The 26,378-nt window shown below is 38.6% G+C and overlaps 1 protein-coding gene across 37 annotated transcripts in view; it reads right to left on the bottom strand.

The window, feature by feature from the left end:
- The window catches only part of PAK3 (p21 (RAC1) activated kinase 3), a 257,980-nt gene that overhangs the window by 54,044 nt on the left and 177,558 nt on the right, over nt 1-26,378 (bottom strand). For 20 of the 37 annotated variants that reach the window (XM_070606575.1, XM_070606566.1, XM_070606577.1 and 17 more), the window contains 4 exons: nt 18,170-18,270; nt 12,522-12,675; nt 10,749-10,786; nt 848-979 (listed from right to left, as the gene is read on the bottom strand). In XM_070606575.1, the coding sequence (XP_070462676.1) occupies nt 848-979; nt 10,749-10,786; nt 12,522-12,675; nt 18,170-18,270 (425 nt within the window). Of the gene's footprint in view, nt 1-847; nt 980-10,748; nt 10,787-12,521; nt 12,676-13,833; nt 13,879-18,169; nt 18,271-26,378 lie in introns of all 37 variants that reach the window. The other 17 variants (XM_070606561.1, XM_070606552.1, XM_070606560.1 and 14 more) reach the window with 3 other exon arrangements.

The raw sequence follows: 26,378 nt of genomic DNA, 5'->3' as shown, positions 1-26,378 counted from the left end.
ACAATTTAAACAGCAGGCCCAGGAAAGCATGTGAAGTCAAGACATTGTCATATCAATAAGGCTTTTTTTTAAAATTAAGACAAAATTTTTAAGGAGTTTTAGGTTCACAGCACAATTGAGACAAAGGTACAGATATTTTCCATATACACCCTGTCCGCACATGCATAGTTTCACCCATTATCAACATCCCCCCACCACAGTGGTACATTTGTCACAATTGATGAACCTACATCGACACATCATAATCACCCAAAGCCCATAGTTTAAATTAGGGTTCACATTTAGTGTTGTACATCCTATGAGGTTGGACAAATGTATAATGACGTGCCCATCATTATAGTATCATACAGAGTAGTTTCACTGCCCTAAAAATCCTCTCTGCTCCATCTATTCATCCCTACCTCCACCTGCCCTGCCCCCCAACACTCAATGAGTTCTTAAAGACAAGTGATTTATATTAAAAAAGAGCTTTAAGTTGCTTCAAGTATACTGCCCTTGAAAGCTAGTCTTTAGAGGTCCTCATACGTGCTGTGCTAATTCTGGTCTTGGTGTCTCCGCTTAGGTAATTCTTCCTACCTGGTTCATATGGATTTCCTTCTCTTTCTTAACTTCTGCAGTAGTTTTATAACTTTGCACTTATTTGTAAATTGTTTGGTATTATTTTCTAATTGTCATGTGCTAATCTTGTGTCCCCAAACAGCAACCTCAACCAAGTTCATATCTTATACTCTAGTTCTGGGAACACAGTAGATGCTCAAGAGCTACTAGTTGACCAACTAGATTCTGGCTCTATGAGTGTTCCAAAGGACAGCTTTTGAATCATTTGGATCTAGTCTCTGTGACTTACTGATTTTGTATGCTCTGGTCTTGGTGCAATAACTGGGGGGGGCTCATTGTCATCTTCTTCTTCTTCCTCTTCTTCATCTTCTTCTTCAGACACAGGGGGAGCCAAAGGAGGCTCTGATGCTGTTTTTGTACTCTTATGACAAAAACAAAGTTTAAAGACCAGGTATTAATTCCTCATTGTTTTTCTTCAGAAATGAGACAAGGGAAAATAAATATTTAAGCATTTAGGGATTGGAGGAAACTGTATCTTTTACAAATGAGCAGAACCACCTACAATTTGGCGAACAGGGCCTGCCTACATTCAGAGATAAATTCAGGTCACAGTTTTAAACACCATGAAATTTTAAAAATTCTTTTTATTTTCCACTGGGTTCAAAAACAGTGAGCTATTCATTTAATATTTTAAAGTTCAATGTTTTTCAAATCAATTAATACATTTAAAAACTCAAATTAACTGCTATTAAAGCCTTTACTTTGCACTGGGCAGATCATCTATTTGTTGATTAAGAGTTTGTCAATCAGAAAAGGCTGTTTTGTGCATAAAGATCAGAGCATACATGTGGATATGGTATTAATACAGCTCTGTAAATATTCACTAAGTACAAACAAGCCCATAAATGTTTCTTTCCTATTTGGCCTCCTGGAAAGAAGCACTCAGAAAGTAACAGATGTGAAGATCTAAGAAATATCCATCTACATAAATAATTATCCAATCTTAACCAATATGTAAGTGGTGATTTGCAATGTTAAAAACTGCAAAAACACCACCACCAAAAATAATGACAACAATCACAGTATCTAGGGTTGATTCTTGATCATTCACCTTAATGCAGGGGTAAAATGGTTTCAAAGCTGAATTTTGAAAGAACTATGGCCATGGTTCTCAAAGTGTGGTCCCCAGATCAGCATCTTCAGCATCATCGATAACTTGTTAGAAATGCAAATTCTTGGGCTCCATCCAGACCTATGAATCAGAAACTCTGGGAGTGGTACCTAGCAATCTGTTTCATACAAGCCTTTCAGGTGATCCTGATGCATGCTCAAGTTTAAAAACCACTGTAGGGGCCAGCCCAGTGGCACAGCAGTTAAGTGCACATGTTCTACTTCTGGGCGGCCCAGGGTTCGCTGGTTCAGATCTCAGGTGCGGACATGGCACCACTTGGCACGCCATACTGTGGTAGGCGTCCCAAGTATAAAGTAGAGGAAGATGGGCATGGATGTTAGCTCAGGGCCAGTCTTCCTCAGCAAAAAGAGGAGGATTGGCAGTAGTTAGCTCAGGGCTAATCTTCCTCAAAATCAATAAATCAATAAATCAATCAATAAAATAAAAACCACTGTAAGTCTGTGCTGTACAATATGGCAGCCACTAGACATATGTAGCTATTGAATACTTAAAATGTGGCTAGTCTGAATTGAGATGTGTTATAAGTGTAAAGTACATACCAGATATTGAATAGATAATATGAAAAAATTATAAAATATTTCCTTAATGCTTTTTATATTGAGTATAACTTGAAATGATAATACTTTGACTATGTTGGGTTAAATAAAATGTTATTAACATTTCTTTCACCTATTTCTTCTTGCTTTTTTAAAATGTGGTTATGAGAAAACAAAGTTACAAATATGGCTTTTATTACATTTCTGTTGGACAGCGCTATTATAGATGGCTTTTTACTTTGGGGTTTGTGTATGTGTGTATATATCTGGGGTTTTTTTATGCCTTTGGCTGTACTGGCTCAGGCTAATGCTAAAAAGAATTTTTGTTCCTTGAGGGCAAAATTCTTGAGGCAGATACGGGCAGCCTACTAATAGACCATTACATCAAAGGGCCACAGTCTACAATTTAAAATTCACTGTGAATGTTTTACAATTATGTATAAACCTACGGTGGAGTAATAAGGTGAAATGGTATATCTTATCGGATCCAGAAAAATTTATCTATTGTGAGAAAGAAAACAACTTATAATTTATAAATAAGCATTTGCAAGAATATTTGATTGTCCTGATATATATGCTGAGTGGTTTATAGATTGAAGTTTATATTCTTACTTGATATTGGTTTTCTTATTTATACACCTATATTTATTTTTAATTTAGCCAAAATAGTTGGGCTATTATATTGTATTGTGGTTGTGTTGACAGCAACATATGATGATGACATTAAGTTTCAGATAAAAAATCAGTTTCTTGGGCTGGCCTGGTGGTACAGCTGTTAAGTTCGTGTGCTCTGCCTCTGTGGCCCCGGGTTCATCAGTTGGGAGCCTGGGCGTGGACCTGTGCACCGCTTACCAAGCCACGCCGTGGCAGCCATCTCAACTGTAAAATAGAGGAAGATTGACACAGATTTTAGGTCAGGGCCAATCTTCCTCAGCAAAAAGAGGAGGATTGGAGGCGAATGTTAGCTCAGGGCTAAACCTCCTCCTCAAAAAAAAAAAAAAGGCTTCTGTTTGAGGAAAGACTAACTCTTCAGGGCACCTCAGCGGGCACAGGGAGAAATCACCTTTGGGTTATTGGTATTTGCTTTGATATTATTTTGTTGCAGAAACTTCTGCTCTTTTTTTTTTATTGAGTTAATGATAGATTACAATCTTGTGAGATTTCAGTTGTACATTAATGTTTGTCAGTCATGTTGTAGGTGTACCACTTCACCCTTTGTGCCCACACCCCACCCCACCTTTCTCCTGGTATCCACTAAACTGTTCTTAGTCCATAATTTTAAATTCCTCATATGAGTGGAGTCATACACAGATTATCCTTCTCTCGCTGGCTTATTTCACTTAACATAATTCCCTCAAGGTCCATCCATGTTATTGCAAATGGAATGATTTTGTTCTGTTTTGCAGCTGAGTAGTATTCCATTGTATATATGTACCACATCTTCTTTATCCATTCGTCTGTTGATGGGCACTTAGGTTGCTTCCATGTCTTGGCTATTGTAAACAGTGCTGCAATGAACATTGGGGTGCATAGGACTTTTGGGATTGCTGACTTCAAGCTCTTTGGATAAATACCCAGTAGTGGGATGGCTGGATCGTATGGTAGTTCTATTTTTAGTTTTTTGAGGAATCTCCATACTGTTTTCCATAGTGGCTGCACCAGTTTGCATTCCCACCAGCAGTGTATGAGGGTTCCTTTTTCTCCGCAACCTCTCCAACATTTGTTGCTATTAGTTTTAGATATTTTTTGTCATTCTAACGGGTGTAAGGTGATATCTTAGTGTAGTTTTGATTTGCATTTCCCTGATGATCAACTTCTGCTCTATCTTATGCCAGCTGGGATCCAGAATGCACCTAATCATTTATTCCTTGGTAGAAGGGCAGAACTTGCATATAAACCGACTATTTTTTACATGGCAAACAAATCTATTTTATCCATTAGGCAATATGAACCATGCCTAGGGATAAGCTTCATGTGGACCTATGAAAATGTCTGAAGTCAAAAATAATGCCGCAAGAAAAATATAATATCTAAATCAAGTAATGTCTAATTAAATGTCTATTAAGTACACGTCAACTTAACTAGTCATTTAAATTTAGTATTTATAGAAATTTCGTTACATTAAAAAATATATAGCTTAGATTGTTTTATCTAGCAAGGATTCTTGAGTATTCACAGTGATTTCCAAGAAATTATACCTAGGCATAATTAAATTTACTTATAGTCAATAATTTCACAATAAGTATTTCAAAAATCACTTTAAAAAGTTTACAGCAAAAATATAAAGTAAGGTGTAGAGGCCCTTTAACATATTTGATACAATGCATCATGTGGCTCCCATAAGTGACAGTGTATATACAGCCTATGGGGATCTAAAAATGGCCCTGGTGGCAAATATAAATGGGCTAAGGTCTAGGCTTCTTGGCCCAACACATAGACTGGTACAAAGACCAATCAGTACCTACTAGCCAAGAGGTAACCTTCCACATCTCAATTTTGCAATTTCACTAGAGAAGATCCACCTGGAAAATTTCACTGACTATTTCTTAACATTCATTACTATCTTCACCATTCTAATTTCATATGGGGGACATTCTGCACCTCTAAAGATGGACTAAGAGGCTATTCGAAAACCTAAAGGTTTTCATCCTCTGAAGGTTTGTAGGGGAGGAAGAAGACAGATGTTTCTGTTTATCTGGGACCAAATACTATGCTGACATGTTGACTGATTGGTTGGAAAGAACGTGTGGCCTTCGGTGGACATTATGTTTTGGATGCTGACTAGGCCAAGGAGCATTAACTACCCAGCAATACACCTAGAACACCAGTCCTTGGTACTGAGAACTGAAAGAAACCTGATTTCCTGCTCCTGTGTAAATAATACTGGGACTGGGCATACTTTTTCTCTGTGTTAAACAATATCAACACAGAGCATATTTTCCTGTTCTTATGTTAAGTAATACTGAGAACAAACAAAAATAACTTATCTTCTTACTTTAAGAAATACTTGTCCTTGGAAGATAAGACTGAACCAACTGAAGTACTTCACTTGTTCAGAATAACAGCTTGCCCACCAAGACCCTCTTCAACACCCTCACTTGGCTGTATTCACCAATCCAAAGCTATTTTATCATAAACACTGCACAATCCTAACCCATTCATTGCCTCGCAAGACCTACTTTAAAATCACACAGCCGTGCTCTAAAATCCTAGAAATATTCTCCCTTGATATCCTTTCTAAAACACTGTGAAGACTCTGTCAAGGTAGTGCACTTTCTTGCTACTGTAAGTATAATAAAATTAGCTTTGCTGGATTAACAGGTTTTTCTAGCGGTCTTTTTGGAAGTCAAAGTAGAATGTTGCTCCACTATTCTTTCCAGGCTGAGAATTACTATGTCTAATATGTCTAAATTTGTTAAAATATAGATAGATGGATAAGGAGTAAGGAATATTTTTGTCTTATTGACATCAGGTATTTTGGACATTTTTATCATTGCACACAGCGGGGCATTGGCGGTAATTCTTAATCTGAGTTGGATTCTGGACTTTTGTTGGAGTTCTAAAGGGTTTAGCCTATCTCCTTAGAAAAATACAGGTACACTCATATTTTTACATATAATTTCAAGGGTTCATAGATCTTCTGAAGCCCATCCATGGGCTCTAAGTTATAAACCCTGCTCTGGAGAATACACCAGCTAGAGGAACTACCTTAGGAAACTTTCCTTTCTTTGAGCTTAATTTTTAAGGTTCAAAAGAATTAGAAGGAAGGACTTTGGAGACATTAGATAATGCAAAATGTGGTTTGTGGGCCCCTTTGGTGCTTGTTTAAAATGCAGATTTCAGGGTTTTATTCCAGACCTATTCTGGGAATGGAGTCCTGGAATTTACCTTTTTAACAGACTCCTCAGGCAATCCTGATGGACACTGAAGTAAAAGAACCACTAATCCAGATGAACAAAATAAACCAGTACTGCAAATCAAAACTACAATCTGTCAACTGTACACCCAGGTTCTCACAAATCATAGCATATTCATATTATTGCTGTCACCTTCCACTCTGAATACTAGCTCAGGATTCTAAATGCATTATTTCACTCTCTATAGTACAATAAAAATATAAAATTTAAAAAGAAGCCTCAAATTGAAGAGTAGGACCCTGAACAGTATTTAACGTTTAATACACTAATATCAAAAACATTACCATGACTGAGCAGTAAAGTGATGTCATATGACTATGAGAGGTATCGCTGTATTCAATATTAATTATATAGCCATTGTTTAACACATATAGTGAATACAACATTGGTTCTATTTGAATTCCCACCAAGGCAACTAGAGGATGCCAAAACTTCTGATCAGTTCAGGTTGTGTCTATAAGGGGTAGCCAATCCCATTAATTTAGATCCTGTAGGACAGCTAGGTCTACTGGGAGTGTTTCTAATGCAAAAAAAAGCACAAGCAGTGTGAAGTGCCATCTCCCCCTAGAACCATTAGGAGAACACAAGGTGCAATTCTCTATTCCTAAGTAACTGAGTCCCAATGAAGTGATGCAACCTGAACTTAGGGTCTAATTCAGTTCATTCAATCAACAGAAACCTTGCTTTAGTCATGCAGTTTAATCAATTGTATCTACCTGGAAGTCCTGCCAGCCCTTCAAATTCAAACTGTCCAATAGAAAACTCAGCATCTTCTCACAGAAATCCGCATCACCTGCAAGATGACATCCTCATCTTTTTGCCCACTTGCATATCATTCTAAGTGTGCAATTACCTCTGACCTCAACCTTGCCTCCAATCAATAACCCAAATATCCCTGGCATTTGAACCTAATCTCCATTCCTACTGCCACTATCTCACTTAGGTCCTCATTACCTCTGGCCTGGATGCTTGCAATATTTCCCCAACTGGTCTCCCTTTGTTCAGTCTCACCTTCTGTCCTTAATTCATTCTGAACATTTGCTGTCACATCTCTCTGCCTAAAGCATAAGCTTTAATCACCTAACTCTCCTGCTCCAAAAACTTCAAGGGCTTCCCCCTCTACACTTAAAAAGGCCAGATTCCTTAGAATACCATTTAACAGCCTCTGTGATTTGGCCCCAACTACTTTCAAGGCTTAACTCCTACTATTCTTTTTCTTGCGTCTCAGTCTTATTCAAACTCACATCCTTCTCCCCTTGCTCTCCTCACTACCATGCCCTTTCTCATGCTTTTCTTTTTGCTTAGAATGTCCTTCTCTATCTTCACAGGTCCAAGTCTCATCCGACCTTCAAGATCTAGCTCAAATGCCACCTTTTATATGAAGCATTTTTTAATTCAACATTCAACAAATACGTACCAAGTGCCTATTTTGTACCAGGCACTGAGCTTAAGCCCTTGGAAAAAGGGCCTCCTTCCTTTTCCTTCTCCGGCTAAAAGTAATCTCTTTTCTCTGAATTCTCATAGAAAATGGACATATTTTATGGTATGTAACATGATCCACATTGTATTGTACTTCTTTATGTTCTTACTTCTCTTCCCTTACCAGACTGAGCTCCAAATTTCCTACTGCTTACAAGGAGGCACTTGATAAACATGTGTTAAATACGTGAATATTCAGTTGTGTTATCTCCAAACAATGAGATCATCATTTCATTTCCATCTGATTTGATGGAATATCTTCAACATTATGTAGATTTAGTTTTAACTCTACAAGCAAAACCAATAGAAGTAAGCTCAAAAAGAAAAGGCCAATATCTTAGGAGATATGAACTGTTTACTAAAAGAAAAACCAATACACAGACCGCCCTAGCAGGTTAGTATTTAAAATAACTGACATATGGGGCTGGCCCCGTGGCCGAGTGGTTAGGTTCGCGCGCTCCGCTGCAGGCGGCCCAGTGTTTCGTTGGTTTGAATCCTGGGCGTGGACATGGCACTGCTCATCGGACCACGCTGAGGCAGCGTCCCACATGCCACAACTAGAAGGACCCACAACGAAGAATATACAACTATGTACTGGGGGGGCTTTGGGGAGAAAAAGGAAAAAATAAAATCTTTAAAAAAAAATAAAAAAATAAAATAAAATAACTGACATACCTAAAAAAAATAACTATTTCTTTGCCAGGATACCCAGCCAGTATTGCACAATAATGACATTTATTACATCAAAGGAGGTTAGGTATGTGATGGTCATGGAAGGTTGGCATTTTTGCCTTTCCCACTTTGCTATTCCTCCTTTCATGTGCTGTTTTCAGTGTGGCCCAGGAAGCTGTCATGGCAACAAGGACGAAGGAAGGGAAATGACCAGTGAGAAAGGGAGGGCCACATTCTGTTGTGTTTTGGGAAATCTGAGCAAGGCACAAGTACCATGGCCTCATACAAGTCTCAAGTGTGGAAAAAGTGAGTTTTTCATTTTGTTGCCATCTAAAAATAATAGTAATAGTAGCTTACATTTAGCAAACACATAGTATGTGCTAGGTAATGTACTCAGTATATTATATGCATTATTGCATTCAATATTCACACGTTTTAGGAAGTAGGTTCTGTTATTCTCAGTTAAAGCTGAGGAAAGACAGGCTCATAGAATCTAAGCCACTTTCCTGAAGTTGCACAGCTTGTAAGTGGAAGAATAAGATAAACACCTATGTCCAGAGCCTTCACTCCTTTTTAAAAGCTTTATTTTCAATTGTGGTAAAATATACATAACATAAAATTTACCATCTTAACCATTTTTAAGTGCACAGTTCAACAGTATTAAGCACATTCACATTGTTGTGCAGCCAGCACTGTCATCCATCTCCAGAACTCTTCATCTTGCAAACCTGAAACTCTGTACCCATTAAACAACAACTCTCCATTTCTGCCTCCCTCAGCAACTACATTTTCCTCTATAATTTTCATTACTCTACGTAGCTCATATAAGTAGAATCATACAGTATTTGTCTTGATTATTTCACTTAGAATAATATCCTCAAGGTTCATCCATGTTGTAGCATGTGTCAAAGTTCCCTTTCTTTTTAAGGCTGAATAGTATTCCATTGTATGGATATACCACATTTTGTTTATCCATTCATTCACTGATGAAGACGTGGGCTGCTTCCACCTTTTGGTTATTGTGAATAATGCTGCTATAAAAATGAGTGTATAAATATCTGAGACCCTGCTTTCAATTCTTTTAGGTATAAATCCAGAAGTGGAATTCCTGTATCATATGGTAATTCTATTTTTAACTTTTGAATAACTGCCATACTATTTCGGAGCCTTTACTCTTTAGCACTAATGATCTACTGCTGTCACACTGGCCACCCAGGGTGACATCAAGCTGGCCAGCATTTATCCTCTATAAAAGGAAGAATAAGCTTGATTATCCACGAGTCTTTGAATACACAGTTAGGAAACTTTCTTTAATGCTAATTATTTCACTCCTAAGGAAGAAAATGAGGCAAAAAATAATTTCTATCAGGATACCAAAATGAAAATCACACAAAGAGAAGCCTTGGCTATGATCGTTTTCTATCTAATGGGTATTCTTTCAGATACAACAGTACTTTCAAGGACCTTTAAACTAGGTTACTTATTTTCTAGTCACTTCTCTGGTAAAACTATCTTTGTGACTTTGAGCAAAGCTCCCCTCCACCTCCAGTGCACTGCAGTTTGTTGGAACAGGTAACACTAAAAGATGCAGTGGTATGACCTTAGGCAAGTTATTTCACCTCTCTGAACCTCATCCATAAAATGAAGAAAATGGTTAAGACTTACCTAGTTGGGTTGTGGGAAAGGTTAATATAAAATATTATTAGCCCAGTGCCTGGCACATTATAATTGATCAGTAAAGAGAAGTTGCTATCATTATGATTATTATTTTCAAGATTCTATATGTAAGAGAAATAGAAACATTTATCTACATAAAGATTTGTACACAAACGTTCATAGCAGCTTTATTTATAATAGCCAAAAACTGCAAACAGTCCAGAAATCCTTCAATGGGTAAAGTGTTAAACAAACAGTGGGACATCCATAGTACGGGACACTACTTAGCAATAGAAAGTAACAAATTACTATACACACAGCTTGGATGAATCCTAAGAGCATTATGCTGAGTGAGAAAAGCCAATCCCAAAAGGTCATGAAATGTATTATTTCATTTACATGAAATGTCCAGAAACATAAATCTATAAAACAAGATTACTGATTGCCTGGGGCTAGGGTGGGGGTGAGTGGGGATTAACTGTAATCGGGCATGAGGGATCTTATTGGGGTGATGAAAGTAGTCTAAAACTGCCTTGTGGTGATGGTAGCACATGAGTATAAATTTACTAAAATTCATCAAACTGTACACTCAAAAATGGGTGAATTTTATATATCTAAATTATACCTTTAAAAACTGTTTTTAAAACATTCTATATCTAAACTGGATCTGCACAACTGTATTCTGTTGGACCACCAGCAACACTGATCACACAAAACCATTTTCAGTTTTTCACTTACCGAAGGATGGGCTGCTATGTATCCATGCGCACTTTTATCTGAAAAGTGAAGATAAAGATGTCACCTTTGTTTGATAAAAACTGCCTCATTTAGAGACCACACTAGAAAACCCAACAAACTTGCATGCCTTTGACCAGAAGGAAATTCTCCAATTCAATATTAAATAGATATTATGACAAACAACATAGTTTTTCTTAAAATAGTTCACACCCTTACATCCTCACCATAATCTCACCATGTCATTTTATAGACCTTAATGAAGGCCTCCAGTGAATCTCATCTATTACAGGAATGCCGAGATTACCTACTTCTGATTGATATAATTCTATACATCTATATCTTCTCCCCCACGTCCTTCTTCCCCCTACCCTCCCTCCCTCCTTTCCCTTCTCTACTCTCCCCTTCCCCACCTCCTCTCTTCCTCCTACCCTATTAGTCAGTCTCAACACTAGAGCATCCAGAAAACATATGGTGAGTTTCACTCAGCTCAGAATAGTGCGATAACTCAGATACTGTTGAGTTCTAACATAGTTTTCAGGATTTCATCTTTGTAAGTTGAGAGAATTCGACACATAATAATAAAGGGGTTAAAAAGCAGTGGCAACTTGGAATAAAGAACAAATGCTGAGAATCTAGAAGGTATTAATAGGTACACTAAAATGATTTCTTGAATGCATTTTCGGCTCTGGTCGCCTATGATTCTACAATGAACTTGGAGCACAGCTCTAGATTTCCTTTCATGAAGCATTGTTTGATGTATCACCAGGATCTTTTAGACATTTTATTCTATGTGGAAGACTAAATATCATAAAAAGCTCTCTTTGGTGGGTTTTGTTTTTCTTTTAGGTTTTCACCATTGTATAACAGCAGTTAAGCAATCTTCTCATTAAAAAAAAGTCCCATTTAGCATGTGAATTGCCATATGCCTTTAAGTTTGGGCTTTGATATTTGTTATGGCCAAATCAGACACTGATCCCTTTCCAAGTGTATCCTTGCACCATTCTTGAAGTGATTTCAAGCCTGCCCTATATTAAAACCAACGCCAAGAGGTAGGGGCTCTTTATAACCGGGGTGCTAATGATAATAGTCCCTTCTTTTTTTAGATGTTGAATAATAAATTGCTCTAGAGAGGCAACCTAGAGCCTCTTTCTCAAAATGCAAAAGTATTGTTTTGTATATTGTTTTCAGTTGCTTATAGCGCAAATTTGAACATCAAAACTTCAAACAAAGGCCGGCTCTACATGCTAGCAAGTGAAGTTGAGATTTATCAGGAACACGGCCATTTCCATCTCTTAGAAGACGTGATTTCTTTTTTTAAGTCTGACTTTGAGGTCTCACCAAAATAACCTGGCAACCACAAAATTGATGCTGTCATCATCATGCAATTCACTGAATCTAAGGGATAAAATAAATTTCAAGAGACCATGGTTTGATCCATGTACCTCTTACTTCATAAACACATCACAAGGCCTGATTCTAAGTGACTTAGCGTCTTCTTGCCAGCGAAGCAAAAAAACCATTGTGATTGCTGATTCAAACGGACAGCTACTGCTTCACTAGACAATTTCTTTGAGTTCTAAAATCACACAAATACTGTAAAGCTCCTAACATCAACTTCAACTTCCAACTCATCTTTTGATTTGCTCAGGTTGAAGTCGTTCGTAGAAGGCACTAGAATTGACTTCAAATGCCCTACAGGTGTTCCGTTCTAATCCTGAGACTCTGAGCTTGGAATTGCTTCTCCATTTTTTGATAGCCTAGATTTCCTCTTACCTCCTGATGTAAAGCTCATGTATTTCTGGTTGTTGACTGTTTCTTTGGAGTCATAGAATTTGAGAACATCTAGAACGGCTTGTGGGTTCTTCTTCTGTTCCAGTTTTGTTATGTTTGAGGTTTGGAGTAATCGTGCCCATTGCTCAGGAATTCCCTGTGGACAACCAAAGGGAAAGAATGGCAGCTCAGAACATTCAGCAGCTGCATGTTCATGTTCCAGTAAAGTTCTTCACCAAGAAGCCCATGCTACCTGTAGGATTACACTTGGGAAACTGAAGTTACACTCTAGATTTAAAGTTAGTAACTTAATAATGCAATCATTCTCTTCTCTAATTAAAACACATAGGTAAAACTAGGATCCAACTTAAAAAGGGTGGGTGGGAGTATGACTGTGATAGAAAAAAAAAAGCGCATGAAAATCACCTCCATATTAACTCTGCTCATCCATGAAATGATGTTTACGGCTTAGCTTATTTTTTCTGGCGACTCAGGGCAGACATAGCAAGACTTCTCTAAATTTGTGCACAGCACAGTATGGTGCGGATCAATAGATTTTATATGACCGGAATAACATAAACTGTTTCTGGGTATGTTGTAATCAGAATATCTTTTAGAATAAAAGGAAAGCCTCACCCTTGGTCAGTTCATACTTTGTGATTATAAAATGTAATTTTTTAGGTCTAGAGCTTTAATATAAAGGGGGATTGAGAGGAGACAAAAATAGAATTGTGGAGGGGCAATAAACACTGAGATGCTAAAGAGTAACATTAATGCTGCTTTGGGCATTTTCCCTGCAGCCTTCTCCTCTCCTCCCTCCATCCCTTCCTCCCCACTTCTTCCATTGGCCACATCGAACCTGGGGACTGTGACAACCATGTGAAAGCCTTGTGAGAATTTGCAATAATCTGAAGCATTTAGAGCAGAGGGGAGGGAGTATTTGGAAATCTAACCAAGGAGAATTGGAAAAATTACACAGAGAGGTTAGTTTTGCATTGAACATTCAGCATTCTTTCCTACATGTTCAGCCTACAGATGTCCCCATTTCATAATTATCCAACCTCCAAGAGCAACTTGGAGCAAGAAACAGACACACTATTCCTGAAGTGCATCTAGACACAATTTATGTGGCTTTGTCCTATGAAGTCTCGGCAAAACAATGTGTGACGTGGGCCTCCAGAGTTTGGGAATGACAACAAAAAAGTGAGATAAGCCAAGCAACAACTCTACTGCACACACATGAACCTGCTGCTGCAGTGCTATGACATCTCAAAGAAGCACTTTGATGCAAGCTTCTTTTGGGCCTGTGACGCACCTCTGGGAGCTTCCCTGGGCACATCTGTGAGCCATAGAGATCTGGCTGTAATGGACGTAAATAAAGAAAGAAAAGAAAGTTAAAACAGAATGTGGGACAACTTAGAAGGTGGGAGGAGATGAAACCAATGGGTCTGAATGGGGGAGGGTAATCCCTTCTAAAGTGGGGAGGTTATGAAAATAGGGAGGTATTAACTAAATCAGGGGCAGGACAGGCTACAGGGCAACAGATTTAAGAAAGCAGAGAAAACAACAATGTTTCAACGTTTGGATGCATAATTCCACTTTTGGCCAGATGCTTCCTCCATAAATATGCAATAATAAGAATTACCATTAAATGATTGGAGAAATTACTAAAAGGCAGAAACATGACTTTGGAAGGAAGAAGGATGGAATCATGAAAAGCTTCCACAACAATTTGTAAGTTGTTATTATAACTGGGTGATCACAGGTAGCCGATGGCCATGTGATGAACTTACAAATTTCAGTTCCCAATTCTGGTTAACCATTTTCAGTTTCACATTGGAAGTATCTGTGTGGCTAATATTCAAAGGATAGCTATATAGTGATGCTGAATTTAACATTTGTTTTCATTGATGTGACTCTTCTGCACTTTGTAGCTAAAGTCATGGCTGGCTTAGAGAAAACTAGATTAAGGATTTCCCACACAGCCAGACTCTATGTTTGAGGTTCTTGTGACATTTGGACGAGGGAAAGGGCAACCATTTCATTTCAAACCATATATGAATAATTTCCATTTTAATGGCGCAGTTCCAAAGTCCCACTTCCCACAAAATAAGATCGGATATAAGGTAAAAGCTCTGTCTAAACAAAGATATCTCTAACACTACGGAAACATGCTTTGACCCAACTGGTTTGATTTGGGATACAGGTCTTTGATTCCTGGCACTTTGGGTTACTCCAAGCACAGTGAAACAATACTTTTACATGCATTAATCACGCAATTTAATGCTAAAGCCTTAAGCCAAAAATTTGAACTCAGGAGCCCATGCATGATCCCAGTTCTGATTCTAAGTGCAATTAATAGCATTTGGTTAATACTGTAATGGCCAAAGGAGTTATTAAGTGTTACAAAACCAGGTATGCATTGCACATAACCACTAGAGCAGACATCATTGGCGCGATCATTACCATAATTATTAGAATATTTGCAGTTACTATACATTCTCATGGCACTTCTAAACTTTTGTGATAAATAGTCTTGTGATCACTAGACAGCAGGAAAAAATGCTGTCAATTGTAGAAGATTCTCCAGACAACTATACTTACCACATGACTACACTGCTCACATAATTTCTTTTGTAAGTTGAGATAAACCAGTTAATCAATGAAACCTGACACTTAAATTTGAACATATGCCACAAAGGCACATAATCAGATAGCCATCTTAGTACTCCAAATTGAGGTACAAATCCCAAAAGTCAGACAGCTAACAGAGACCTAGAAGTATGAGCATCAGAAGCAGGAGCACATATCAATGCCTGACCATGTATACGATAACAATTAGATGTACATCAAGCTGGGGATTGTCCAGTGTAGCCCAGGAGAATGGCAGCATGATACAACAGGCCAAGCATTTATCTTATCATAAAAATGATAATTTATATCACTCATACCATTTTTCCCTCTGATTGACTTGAAGCGACCGTCACAGGTCTAGAGGTCTGGAAGGGGGAGTTCTGAAGTATTTGGGACAAAAATGGCAATATAAAGGGTAAGGACTCATAATAGTTTAATACCAAAAATCTCACCTCCCAACCTAATTTTAACCTCAAGGTCCAAGTGTATGACCAGGTACACAAAGTTATAAGGGCCAATTAGCCATAGAGTAATCACCAAGCAACACACCAAATTAGTGTCCAAATATTCAACATAGCAGGCCCTTGTAACAACTGGACTAGACTGTTCAACAAGTTGCTCAAAAGTCAACCTAAACAACTGCAATAATCAAGTTTAGTAATATACCCCCTCCTGTGCACAAACACGCAATGAATCAGTGATACTATGGCAATTAGGACTCAATTTGAAATCCTACCAATAAAATGATTTTTAAAAGCTTACTACCATTTGGTATTTTTAGCAATAGTAAATGTAAAACATCGGTTAAGATTGTTAAAAAAAAGGCAGAATTTTATATCTTTAAAAATAATGTGTGGACAAGTAGTTATAAAAGATTATCAAGATGACAAAGTGCATCAGATTTCCAAATTTAGCCAGTATTTGATCTACATATTAAATGGCTTTCTAACAGCTGACTGCATCCGAACAGCTGCTTTATTTCAAATTGGGTTTTTGGGAGGACGCGACAGGTTTTTGGTTGGTTTGGTTCAGTTGCATTGAACTGTTTTTCAAGATTGGAAAGAATGCCCATCCCATATTCCACCCCATCCCCCTCTGGCTGGTTCTTTGAGTTCTAATTGACAACAAATTAAAAATGGCTGGTCTGCAATCAGCAAGATGATGGTGACCCATTTTCCTTCATTTCCATTCAGAGCCCATAAAGAACAAAGAGCGAGCTAAAGATAGAGAGATTGTATCATAAGATGTCAAGCAAGTTGGAAAGAGTGGAAAAAATAAACAACAGTAAAAGAACCAGATTGTCACATGAGAATAGCAGAGGAGAAAACTTTCACATCAGAAAACAAAAAGGAAGGAAAAAAGAAAAGAAAAATATGGAGTGGCAACAATAAAATTCAAGAGAAGTTTAAACAGTAGAAAAGCACATAGAAAATAAAAAGGTCAAAACTGGAAAGATAAAGTTCTTAAAAAAGGGAACAGTTATTAGATGAAACTTATAAAGTTGAAGTGCTTTTACTGTTTCAAATGTCAGAAAAAGTAGTCATAATCTCTTCGTGATTTTTTAAAAAAATCTAAACTTGTTCAGATTATTAAAATTATTTCTTTTTAGTGGTGATGATGGTGGTGGTAGTGGTGCCAGTGAGGTTATATTTCCTAAGTGTAGATAAGAGAATATTCTCAAATACAGTAAAGAACAGAAGCTAGGCTGAAACTCAAGGCCATCTGCATAATGTCTCTGATTCCAGTGATGAAATTGGTTAAATCCTACCAGCACCTCAACTTTATCAATGGCATCACTTCTTAACATTCTCTTCTGCTTGCTACTGAGAACACAGAAAATGATCAGCTCACATCACTTCACAAGGCCAAGATGTTTACTGAGTTTCTGCTTCATTCTCATATTGCTTACTTCCGGAATTAAAAACAAATGAGATAATTTGGCTGTCAATTCAGAGATGTGGTTTGCTTCTCCAAATCAAATTAATTTGCTCCCTCTTTTTTTTCACTTAATCATATGACACAGTCTACTCACTACCCATCATGCTATGAAACAGGAAATTCAATTATTTAATATCTAAATTTATTCCTGGTTTAAGAACCTAAGAATCGACGGTGACGGTTCCATCAAAGACTTTTTCCTGAATGCATTCAAAATTACTCTCAGAATGCACATTTTGATTGAGTTTCTTACTAGTATGAAAAAGGTTAGTTGATCCTCCTGGGGACATATTTCTAGCCGCATCTTTAACTTCATTCACCTAAAAACAAATGCCAGATCTTTTTTTTTAAAAAGTATAAAATGTCAAAGATCTGAGATCTTGTGCTATCTGACCACCACGAATATCCAAAGAAAGGCTGGATCTATTATAGCTATGGTCTTTCTGGAGAATTATTGGTATTTATTGTGGATTGTATATATACAAAGTAAGCACATAACCACTAAAACATACATGATATATCCGTCAATATTTCTTCCTGAAACATGGGGTTTGTTGTTTTGAATGTCTACAAAATATACCTGTTAACAAGCCTAAAAATAAGCTACGTTCTTGAAATCAAAAGGAAGAACAGATCGAACTTATAGAGACTTTTGGTTAGTGTGGTTAGCTGATCTGGGTAATCCAGGTTCCAATGTAAAGCCTGAATTATTCAGATAGATTGTCTTCACTGGCCAAGTTGAATCAATGATTCCCAGATTCACTTCAAATGATAAAGAATAGGCTCAAGCAGAGTCTCATTATCAGGACCACATCTCCTTTGCCATGGTGAATTAGCATTTTCAATCAAGTTGAAGATTACACAGTGATCAGACATTTTTTTAGGATGGACAAAATAATTTTGCCAATATTCTTGCCACCCTCTAGTTCCCTCTGTGACTGTCTAGGCAAAGTCCATCTTACTTGAAATCATCAAAAACTCCAAGTCTGACATTTTGGGACATGGCAATTCTTGCTTGAAACCTATTTTCAAAAAGGATTTTTTCATGGCTTACAAAACAAAATAAGGAGCTTACTTACAGTGAATTCCCCGGTGACTGCATCAAACCCCACATGAATCGTATGTTCAAAGTCTGAAGGAAGAGAGATCTCTGGGCGTTCTTTCTCTTTCTTCTTATTGGCTAAAGGCAAAATGTTAACATGTATTTATTTGGGATACAGTTTTGGCATCTATAAGTTGTATAATTAGGTTCATGAAAACAATTACAAAGTTTAAAGACAATTGATTCCGTCATAATTTTAACCTTATTTAACTCCAGAAATTATAATTCTATTTGCAGAACGGCTGACAGTTTGACAAAAAATGTTATGTCCAAATAATTCACAAATTTCCAAAATCCACTTCAAACAAAACTTTCAAACTGACTGATGTCTTTTACCAGTCTAATGATGTAATCAACAGGTATCCAGGTATATTGTGCTTAACTAGCTTTGTTGGATGAAATATCACTTACTAAAGAAGAAATTCATTACATCCAAGCCAAGCTAAGGCTCATTATTAGAAAGAAAGAATAAAAAAGAAAAACGCGTAAGCTATCTATAAAAGTGTCATGATTATTTCCATGTTAACCATAGATAAATATCAAGTAGGTAGAACTTGAATTTACATGTTTACATTACCAAGCATATCTTAATAGATTCTTGGTCTTCTTTCAATGAGAGTAGTATTGCAAATTAACGTTACAAATCTTTATTACTAACAATGTTTTGTTTTAAAGATTGGCACCTGAGCTAACCACTGTTGTCTATCTTTTTTTTTCCTACTTTTTTATTCCCAAATCCCCCCAGCACATAGTTGTATATTTTTAGTTGTGGGTCCTTCTAGTTGTGGCATGTGGGACGCCCCCTCAACGTGGCCTGATGAGTGGTGCCATGTCCACGCCCAGGATCCGAACCAGTGAAACCCTGGGCCGCCGAAGTGGAGCGCGCGGAACTTAACCACGGGGCAGGCTCCTCATTAACAATGTTTTTAATCACTTCCTATGCAGCATTTTGTTAATAAAAAAAGCAAACTACTTCTTTTCACTGAATTAATTTTATTTAGTTCTTAGAAATCTCAAAACAATTCCTTGCTTTAGTTATTCTAATTTGTAGTACTTTTCCATGTCCTTTTTCTATCGTCATATTAGCCATTCAACATCACTGTCCTCAAGTAGCAGATTTTTCATAGTGACACAATTATGAATAAACACATCAACAGTTAATAAGTCAAAAGACTTTAAAGATATAATCACTGAAGAAATTAAGTTGGGAACTGTAATGAAATCAGTCTGTCTCAAAATAGATCCCAGGAGGAAGTTACTCTGGAAACATTGTAAAATGGTTTCTAGTAACCTCCATAATAAACACAGCAGCAGATTTGAGCGTGTATCTCTGATAAGGCTGCATTTCGCACTCCAAAAAATAATACTCTCTTAATACCAGGCAAGTCAGCATGAACCAGGTTTGCCCAATTGAAACCAATCAACTTCAGAATTGCCAGGGTGGCCAATTTAGAACATTTTGGTTCAAATAGATATTTCCTAGGCCTGAATTTCAGATAACACTCAATTAACCATATATGGATTACTGGTTTTGTGGCATACCCACGATAAATATTAAATTCCAAACCTTTCATGTTCAAATGTCATTCTTATCATTTCTCTCTCTACACTCTCTCACTGCTCCATATCTCCAGCTAGAAGATATATGGGGCAAAAATATGGAAATTAAAGCAGTAAGAGGGTTACGATACAGGATTAGGAAAGAAAGGTTGGAGGCGGGAGAGTGGGGGTGCACGGGGACAAGGGTCACTCAAAGTCTTTGCCTGACCATGGAACACATTTAGGAATCATTTTGACAAGTACATATGTGCCACCTAGATTAACTTCAGCATGGATTCTATTTGTACAATGAGCCTACTTCATCGAATATTATCCTAACTGAACAGTGAAGTTTGGCGTTTTCTGTTGGTATTTCTACTTCTCCTGCATGTTTGTGGGCTGTAGCTACCATTTATACTTGTTCAACTACCATATTTACTTGTTCAGAATGGCAAACAGAACAATCGGCTTTCTGTTCCTGCCACTCCACTGAAGGTGTCCTAGCTACTCCCGTAACTATTGTCTTATTTTTCCTCTTTTCTGATCTCCCATCCACATTGCACATGGCTAACCAGCTCTCTCCCTACTTCCTTGACAATATGGTCTGATTCTCCTCCTCCCTCATGACCATTCTTTATGTGATTAGCATTGCCTCTCCTTCTTCTGTGGTCCCTAGTGCAGTCTTTGGCCTTTTGCAATCCTTTCTTTACACTCATTCCTCCTGGATGGCGTCCATCCCAGATACCAACTCTTATTGGACAATCCCTAATCTGTGGTTGGCAGGGGTAGATCCAGACTTTGTGGGACCAAATACTTTATATAATTTGAGAGGAAAGCTCCCTTTTTGTAAAAACAATACAAAATTGTTAGTGCGCCTCCTAGGGCTTTGAAAGAGTCCCAGGCAAGTGAGGAACTCTGAAGAAGGTTTATGCACTTCATACGAAGTCTACTCCTGGTGGTTGGTGACCTTTTTGGGGTCAAAGACCACTCTGAAAAATCTGAAGAAAGCTGTGGAACCTCTGCCCGTAAAAATGCACTATACACATATACATCATTTTGCATATAATTTCAGAGGTTCAAAATTCTCCTGGACTCCAGGTTAAGAACTCCTAGCTTCATCCATATCTCCAATCATGATATCAACTTGCATTTATCATTTTTCTTGACAGCAAATAGGCTCTCCCTACTTCTCCATTAGTATTGGCTGCACATTTGAAGCATATTGACTTAGACATAAACACTCCACTTGGGCTGAGCTATGTGTCTCCCTAGAAGACCACCTGATTGCCAGTCCCTTACAAGCCTAATCATACCATTCCCTTCACTTCGGGCTGAGCATAACAGATGCAGGAAGACCAAACTTGCTCCTCCTGCAGTGTCCTTGGTCTCAGCAGAGTGACACCACTAAGCACCCAGATCAGAGAAGGATTAAGACCTTAGACTCCTCCTCTTTGGGAGGCTTTAAGCAACGAGAAGATTGACTCCCTACCCCTCCAATAAGTAATTCAAATAAAAACAATAGTAAAGCATGAAAGAGGTAAGAAAGTCCAAAAAGTTTTGATATTTCTATGATAAGTCTTTTTAAAAATTATATATCTAAAATCAAAAAATGTTTCCACATTTTGGGTGTCCCTGACTTGCTGGGCCTTAACAAACATGCTTACTTTGGCTATTGGGTAATCCAGCACCGGCCCAACTGCCCAAACCATAAATTTGGGAGCTTCTTTGACTCCTACTTTAATTCTACCTTCATTGATCACCAAGTTCTCTCTATTCTAACTTCCAAACTCGTCTTGAATCCATCTTCTTCCTTTCATCCCCACAAACCATGATGTTAGCTCAAAGCACCTGTTCTTACTGCCTCCAACTTTGCCCCCTGCTGTTTATTACTCTGTGGCCAGAGTATTCTTTCGAAACAGACAAATCTGACCACATTCTTGCCCTTGTTTAAGATCCTTAAATGGTTCCCCATTACCCATATATTAAAAGTTCATATTCCTTAGCATGCTATCCAAGGGCCTGCATGATCGGCTCCAGCTTACCTCTCCATTGTCCATCTTGCCATGGCCCCACTGTCCCAAACCCATTTCAGGCTCCCTAAACTGCTGTCTTTTCTCTTACTGCCAAGCTTTTACACATGCTAGGCCAAGGCCTGAAAAGTCTTACTTTTTACTGTCCCTCCCGTTTTGTGTGGATAACTCCCATTAGTCCTTATTCTTAAAGACACTCTTGGTCTTCTCCTTTGGCAAGCCTTTTCCTGTCTTCTCTCTGCAGACAAAGTTAAATGCTCTTCTCTTCATGCTCCCATAGAACTACCCAGTGTATCTCTGAGCTTGGCACTTATCAACACTGGATTGTTATTTCTTCTTTACATACTTTTCTTTCTAGCTAAAATTTGAGATACTTGACAGCAGAGACTGTATCTTATTCATTCCCACATTCCTAGCACCTGGCTTAGTCTGCACACAATAACTCTCAATTGCAGAACATTCACCACATGCAAGTGCTTCTAAGGTTATCTCATTTAATCTCCACTACAATCTGATGAGGTTGGACTTATTATTATTGTATTATTATTATTTTATAGATGAGGAAAGTGAGACTCAGTGAGGTTACACCACATATCCAGGGTTACACAGCTGGAAGATGTCAGAGCCAGGATTTGAACCTAGGTCCTAACTGTGTGTACAGAACCTAAGCTCTAAATAGCTACATTATTTATTATTCAGTAGCATCTTAAAAAACTTAAAAGATTTAAGCCCTAGCTGTCAGTAAATGTTACCGATTGAACAGAGCCTAGATGAGAACTTTTTTCTTTTTTTTATAAGGAACACTAAAATGTCTCTATCTCTCCCAGAAAAGTCTGTGAGCACTGGTCATTTATATTGATTCAGCCTAACCTGAAACTTGGACTGATAAGATTCAGCCTCGTCTGAGCTCTGGGTTGATATGTGCAGAGAGCAGAAGCCCAAATGAGTGCCACTTTCTAAATGATTCACTCATATTTTATTGGAACCTAGAATAAAGGCCACAAATTGTTGACTAGACCACACACTGTAAACAGCGTTTGGCCTTGGGACCCTGTGTGCATGACTTTCGGTTGTAACTCGAGGGGCCAGCTGATCTCTCCAGAGTCTCTCCTCCTGATACCTTTCTCTAACCCATTACCGTTTAAAGAAAAGCCCCTCTAGTCATCTGTCATCTCTTATATGCCCCACCCCAATGTTCTGGATTTCCTCTAGTGACTAGAGCTTATTCCATATTCTATTACAAATCCCCCTACACCTTCAAGCTCTTCATTAAATTCTCTCTTCATTTCTTGCCCTAAGTTCTCAAATTTCACTGTGCTACTCTCATCTGGGAAACAAAAAAAAGAGAGAGAGAGAGAGAGAGCTATCAGAGCCCCACCCCCAGAGACTCAGATTCAGTTGGTCTAGGGTCGACCCTAGCACCTTTAATTTTGAAAGCTCCTCAGTTATTTCCACTAAGCAGCTGGGGCTGAGAAAAATCAACTTTAAACCCTACTATCCAATGAGACTACGACTTCCTCAGATAATCTCAATGGACCCTGCTCATTCTTCCCCACCTCAAACCCTTAGGTCTGGGGGAATGGGGAAAAGCCCCCTCCTCTATTTAGTTCTCCTGGCCAAGTCCTCTTGTCCATTGAGGACTTTGGCTCCCGGTCTTCCTTCCTACACTCAATGCTGCCATCACTCTGTGAAACATAAAATATAAATGGACACCTCTTTCACACATTTTAACTCCATGAATTCCCTCAACTCTAATGAACTTCACCTTTCATCTATTTCTGCAATTCATTCCCATGGCTGAGGACCCAGTGTTTCTCAACCAGGGCTGTGCCTCAGAATAACCTATAGAGTTCCATAAAATATCAATGTCTAGTGCCCACCAAGAACCTACTATGTCAGGATTTCTGGGGGCGGGGGGGGGGACCTGAGCAAATGATTTTTTAAGCTCCACAGATGATATGCAGACAGAGTAGAGAACCACAGCTGCCCCAGGCCTTTTTATTATCCAGAGCTACCTTTTCTCTGAAATATTCAACCCTGTTATCTCATTCTTTGAGCCCAGCCTCCCACCCTGCTCGCCCTCTCAGTCTTTCAAGCCCTTACTACTATTTTACTTTTCTTTGAGATCTCAACAAAACCTCCAGTCTCTGGATCCCTCCATTTTTAGCCAATTTCTCAGCTTCCTCCTGGCCTAGACTCTCTGATCCATCATCTAAATTGCTCTTAAGCCACTACCCTGGAAACTCTCACCTTTCGATCTTCTCTTGCAATTTTCCTGCAAAACCCTACCCTGACAGAATCCAACTATGAAAGCTCCACTTCTATACTGAGGCTGCTGAGAGTTGTTGGGTGAAAAAATCACACAGCCATGCAGATTGGTGCTTACTATAAAGGTCACAGGCTATGGTTGGGTCATCAGTGGCGCTTGGTAATATTCTTCTTGCCCCTTGCCAACTTCCTTTCCCACTCTGGAATATTCCAGAATTTCACCACTTTGCTCAAACTTCTGCTTCATCCTCTCCTCCTTTACTTTCAGCATATGAAATTACTTCTCCTTCACTGAGAAAAATGGAGGTCATCAGTTTAGAACTCCTTTGACTTCACGTCCTCTTCCACTCCTATGCACTTATCTCTGTCAGTAACATCTTCTTCTCTCTTGTCCCACTAGAAGCAATGCCCCCTCCTTCTGCCTAAAGTTTATTCCTCCACTGGTGCTCTAGACCCCACTCCATCACTAATCTCCTATTTCTTCTTGTATCTTCAATCTCTCCTTCTCTACTGATGCTTCCTATTTGGCTTAAAAAAACATTCTGAGATCTCTTTTTTCTTTAAAAATTATAAACCCTCTGCCTGCCACCTCACATCTTTCTCTAGCTGCTATAGTCTCTCAGCCTTTCTTTCATTAACTTAAACTTCTTGAAAAGGCATCCTAGACTTCTTTAACCCTCACTCCTCAAACCACTGAAATGAATCCCTAAGGTCACAAGTTAACCTCCTCCTTGAAAATGGCCACTGTTCAGTCCTTACAACTGTCGACCTCTCAGTCAAAACTGACATTGCTGACTATGAACTTCATGAAAATTACTCCTCCCTACCTTCTTTCACACAATACTTTTCCTAGAGTCTATTCCTACATTTCTGGGTCTTCTGTTAACTCTTTAAATAGTATCCCCAGGACCTGACCTAGGTCCTCATCTCCCACCAACACCTCTCTCCCTAAGTTCACCTCATCTACTTGAATGGTTTCAGTAACCATCTATACTAGTTACTTCCCATATGTGTCTCCAGCCCTGACCTCTCTGCTGTACTCTGATCCCACGGAATTAACTGCCTATTGAACACCTCTATTTGAATGGCTCACAGGCCCCTCATTCCAAAAATTTTCAAAAGTAGACTAATTCTCCACTGCCTTTCATCATCTAAAGCAAGAAACTACAACCCCTCCTGTGTTCCCTACCTCACCCTCCTCCAGTTTCTCCTCTCATAATCTGATTAGTTACCTAGTTCTATTAATTATTCCTCCTAAATATTCCCTCTGCGTTGTCCTCTTCTATTCTTACTCATACTGGCCCTTGGGCTAGTCATTTCTCACCTGCATGACTCCAACAGCCTGACTTGTCTCCTTCCATCCTTCCCCACCAAATCCATTCTTCCCTTGTGGCTTGAGTGATATTTTGAAACACAAATCTGATATCATTCTCTTGCCTCGATGTTTCTCCATTGCCTTCAGAATCAAACTCAAAGCCCTTAGCATGGCATATAGGAGCCCTCCAGGATCCAGCTCCCAATTACTTCCACAGCTCCATCTCCCACCTCTCTCCCACTCTCACTGTATGCATTAGCTCTTCTGAACTACTTGTAGTTATACTCATAGAACCTCAACTAATAGTGTGTCATGTCTACTGCCTTCATAATGCTGCTCCTTCTATCTGGAACGCCACCCATCTCTTACATGGCTAGCTCTATTCCTTCTTTAAAACTCACCTCAATTCAATGGTCACTTCCTCCAGGAACCCTTCCCTAACCGCCCATCCTCGCAGTCTTGAATAGGTGCCTCTCGTGAGTGCTCACTTCTGTATTTACTTACCATGCTAAACACTAATTATTGACTGAATTTTTTGTGTCCCTCACTAAGCCATCAGTCCCTTAAATGCAGGAACTGGAACTTATTCACCATTTTACCCCAACATCTATCTAGGACAGTACCTGATTCAATAAATATTTAACCAAAAAGCAAATGAACAAATGAATAGATGAATGAATGACCTTCATTATATGAAATGAGACGAATGTATGGAGATAAGTCATACCTATTTGCCATTATGTGTTCATGGATGAGGAGACAATGATCCAGGTTCACAAAGAAGGTCAGGGGGTAGGAGGGTATGTTTTAGAGTAGATGTTATAGTTGAAGTTGGTGGTGGTGGCGTCGTTGCTGTTTTTTCCACAACAGTGGGGATGACTATGTACTCATTCAGGCACATCTATTGCCAGGTGCCACTTCGGGGCCAAAAGCATAAGTTGGCAACATAGTTGGGCAGGGTTCAAGGTACAGCAAAGCAACTAATTCTGCCCCAGATGAAATCCCTGTATGGTGTGATGCCTGCCTTCTGAAAG

Source organism: Equus przewalskii, chromosome X (genome assembly GCF_037783145.1).
Source record: "Equus przewalskii isolate Varuska chromosome X, EquPr2, whole genome shotgun sequence".
Taxonomy (NCBI): Eukaryota; Metazoa; Chordata; class Mammalia; order Perissodactyla; family Equidae; genus Equus; species Equus przewalskii.
The sequence above is the reverse complement of the archived record's forward strand: the minus strand, read 5'-3'. Positions and strand labels throughout refer to the sequence as shown.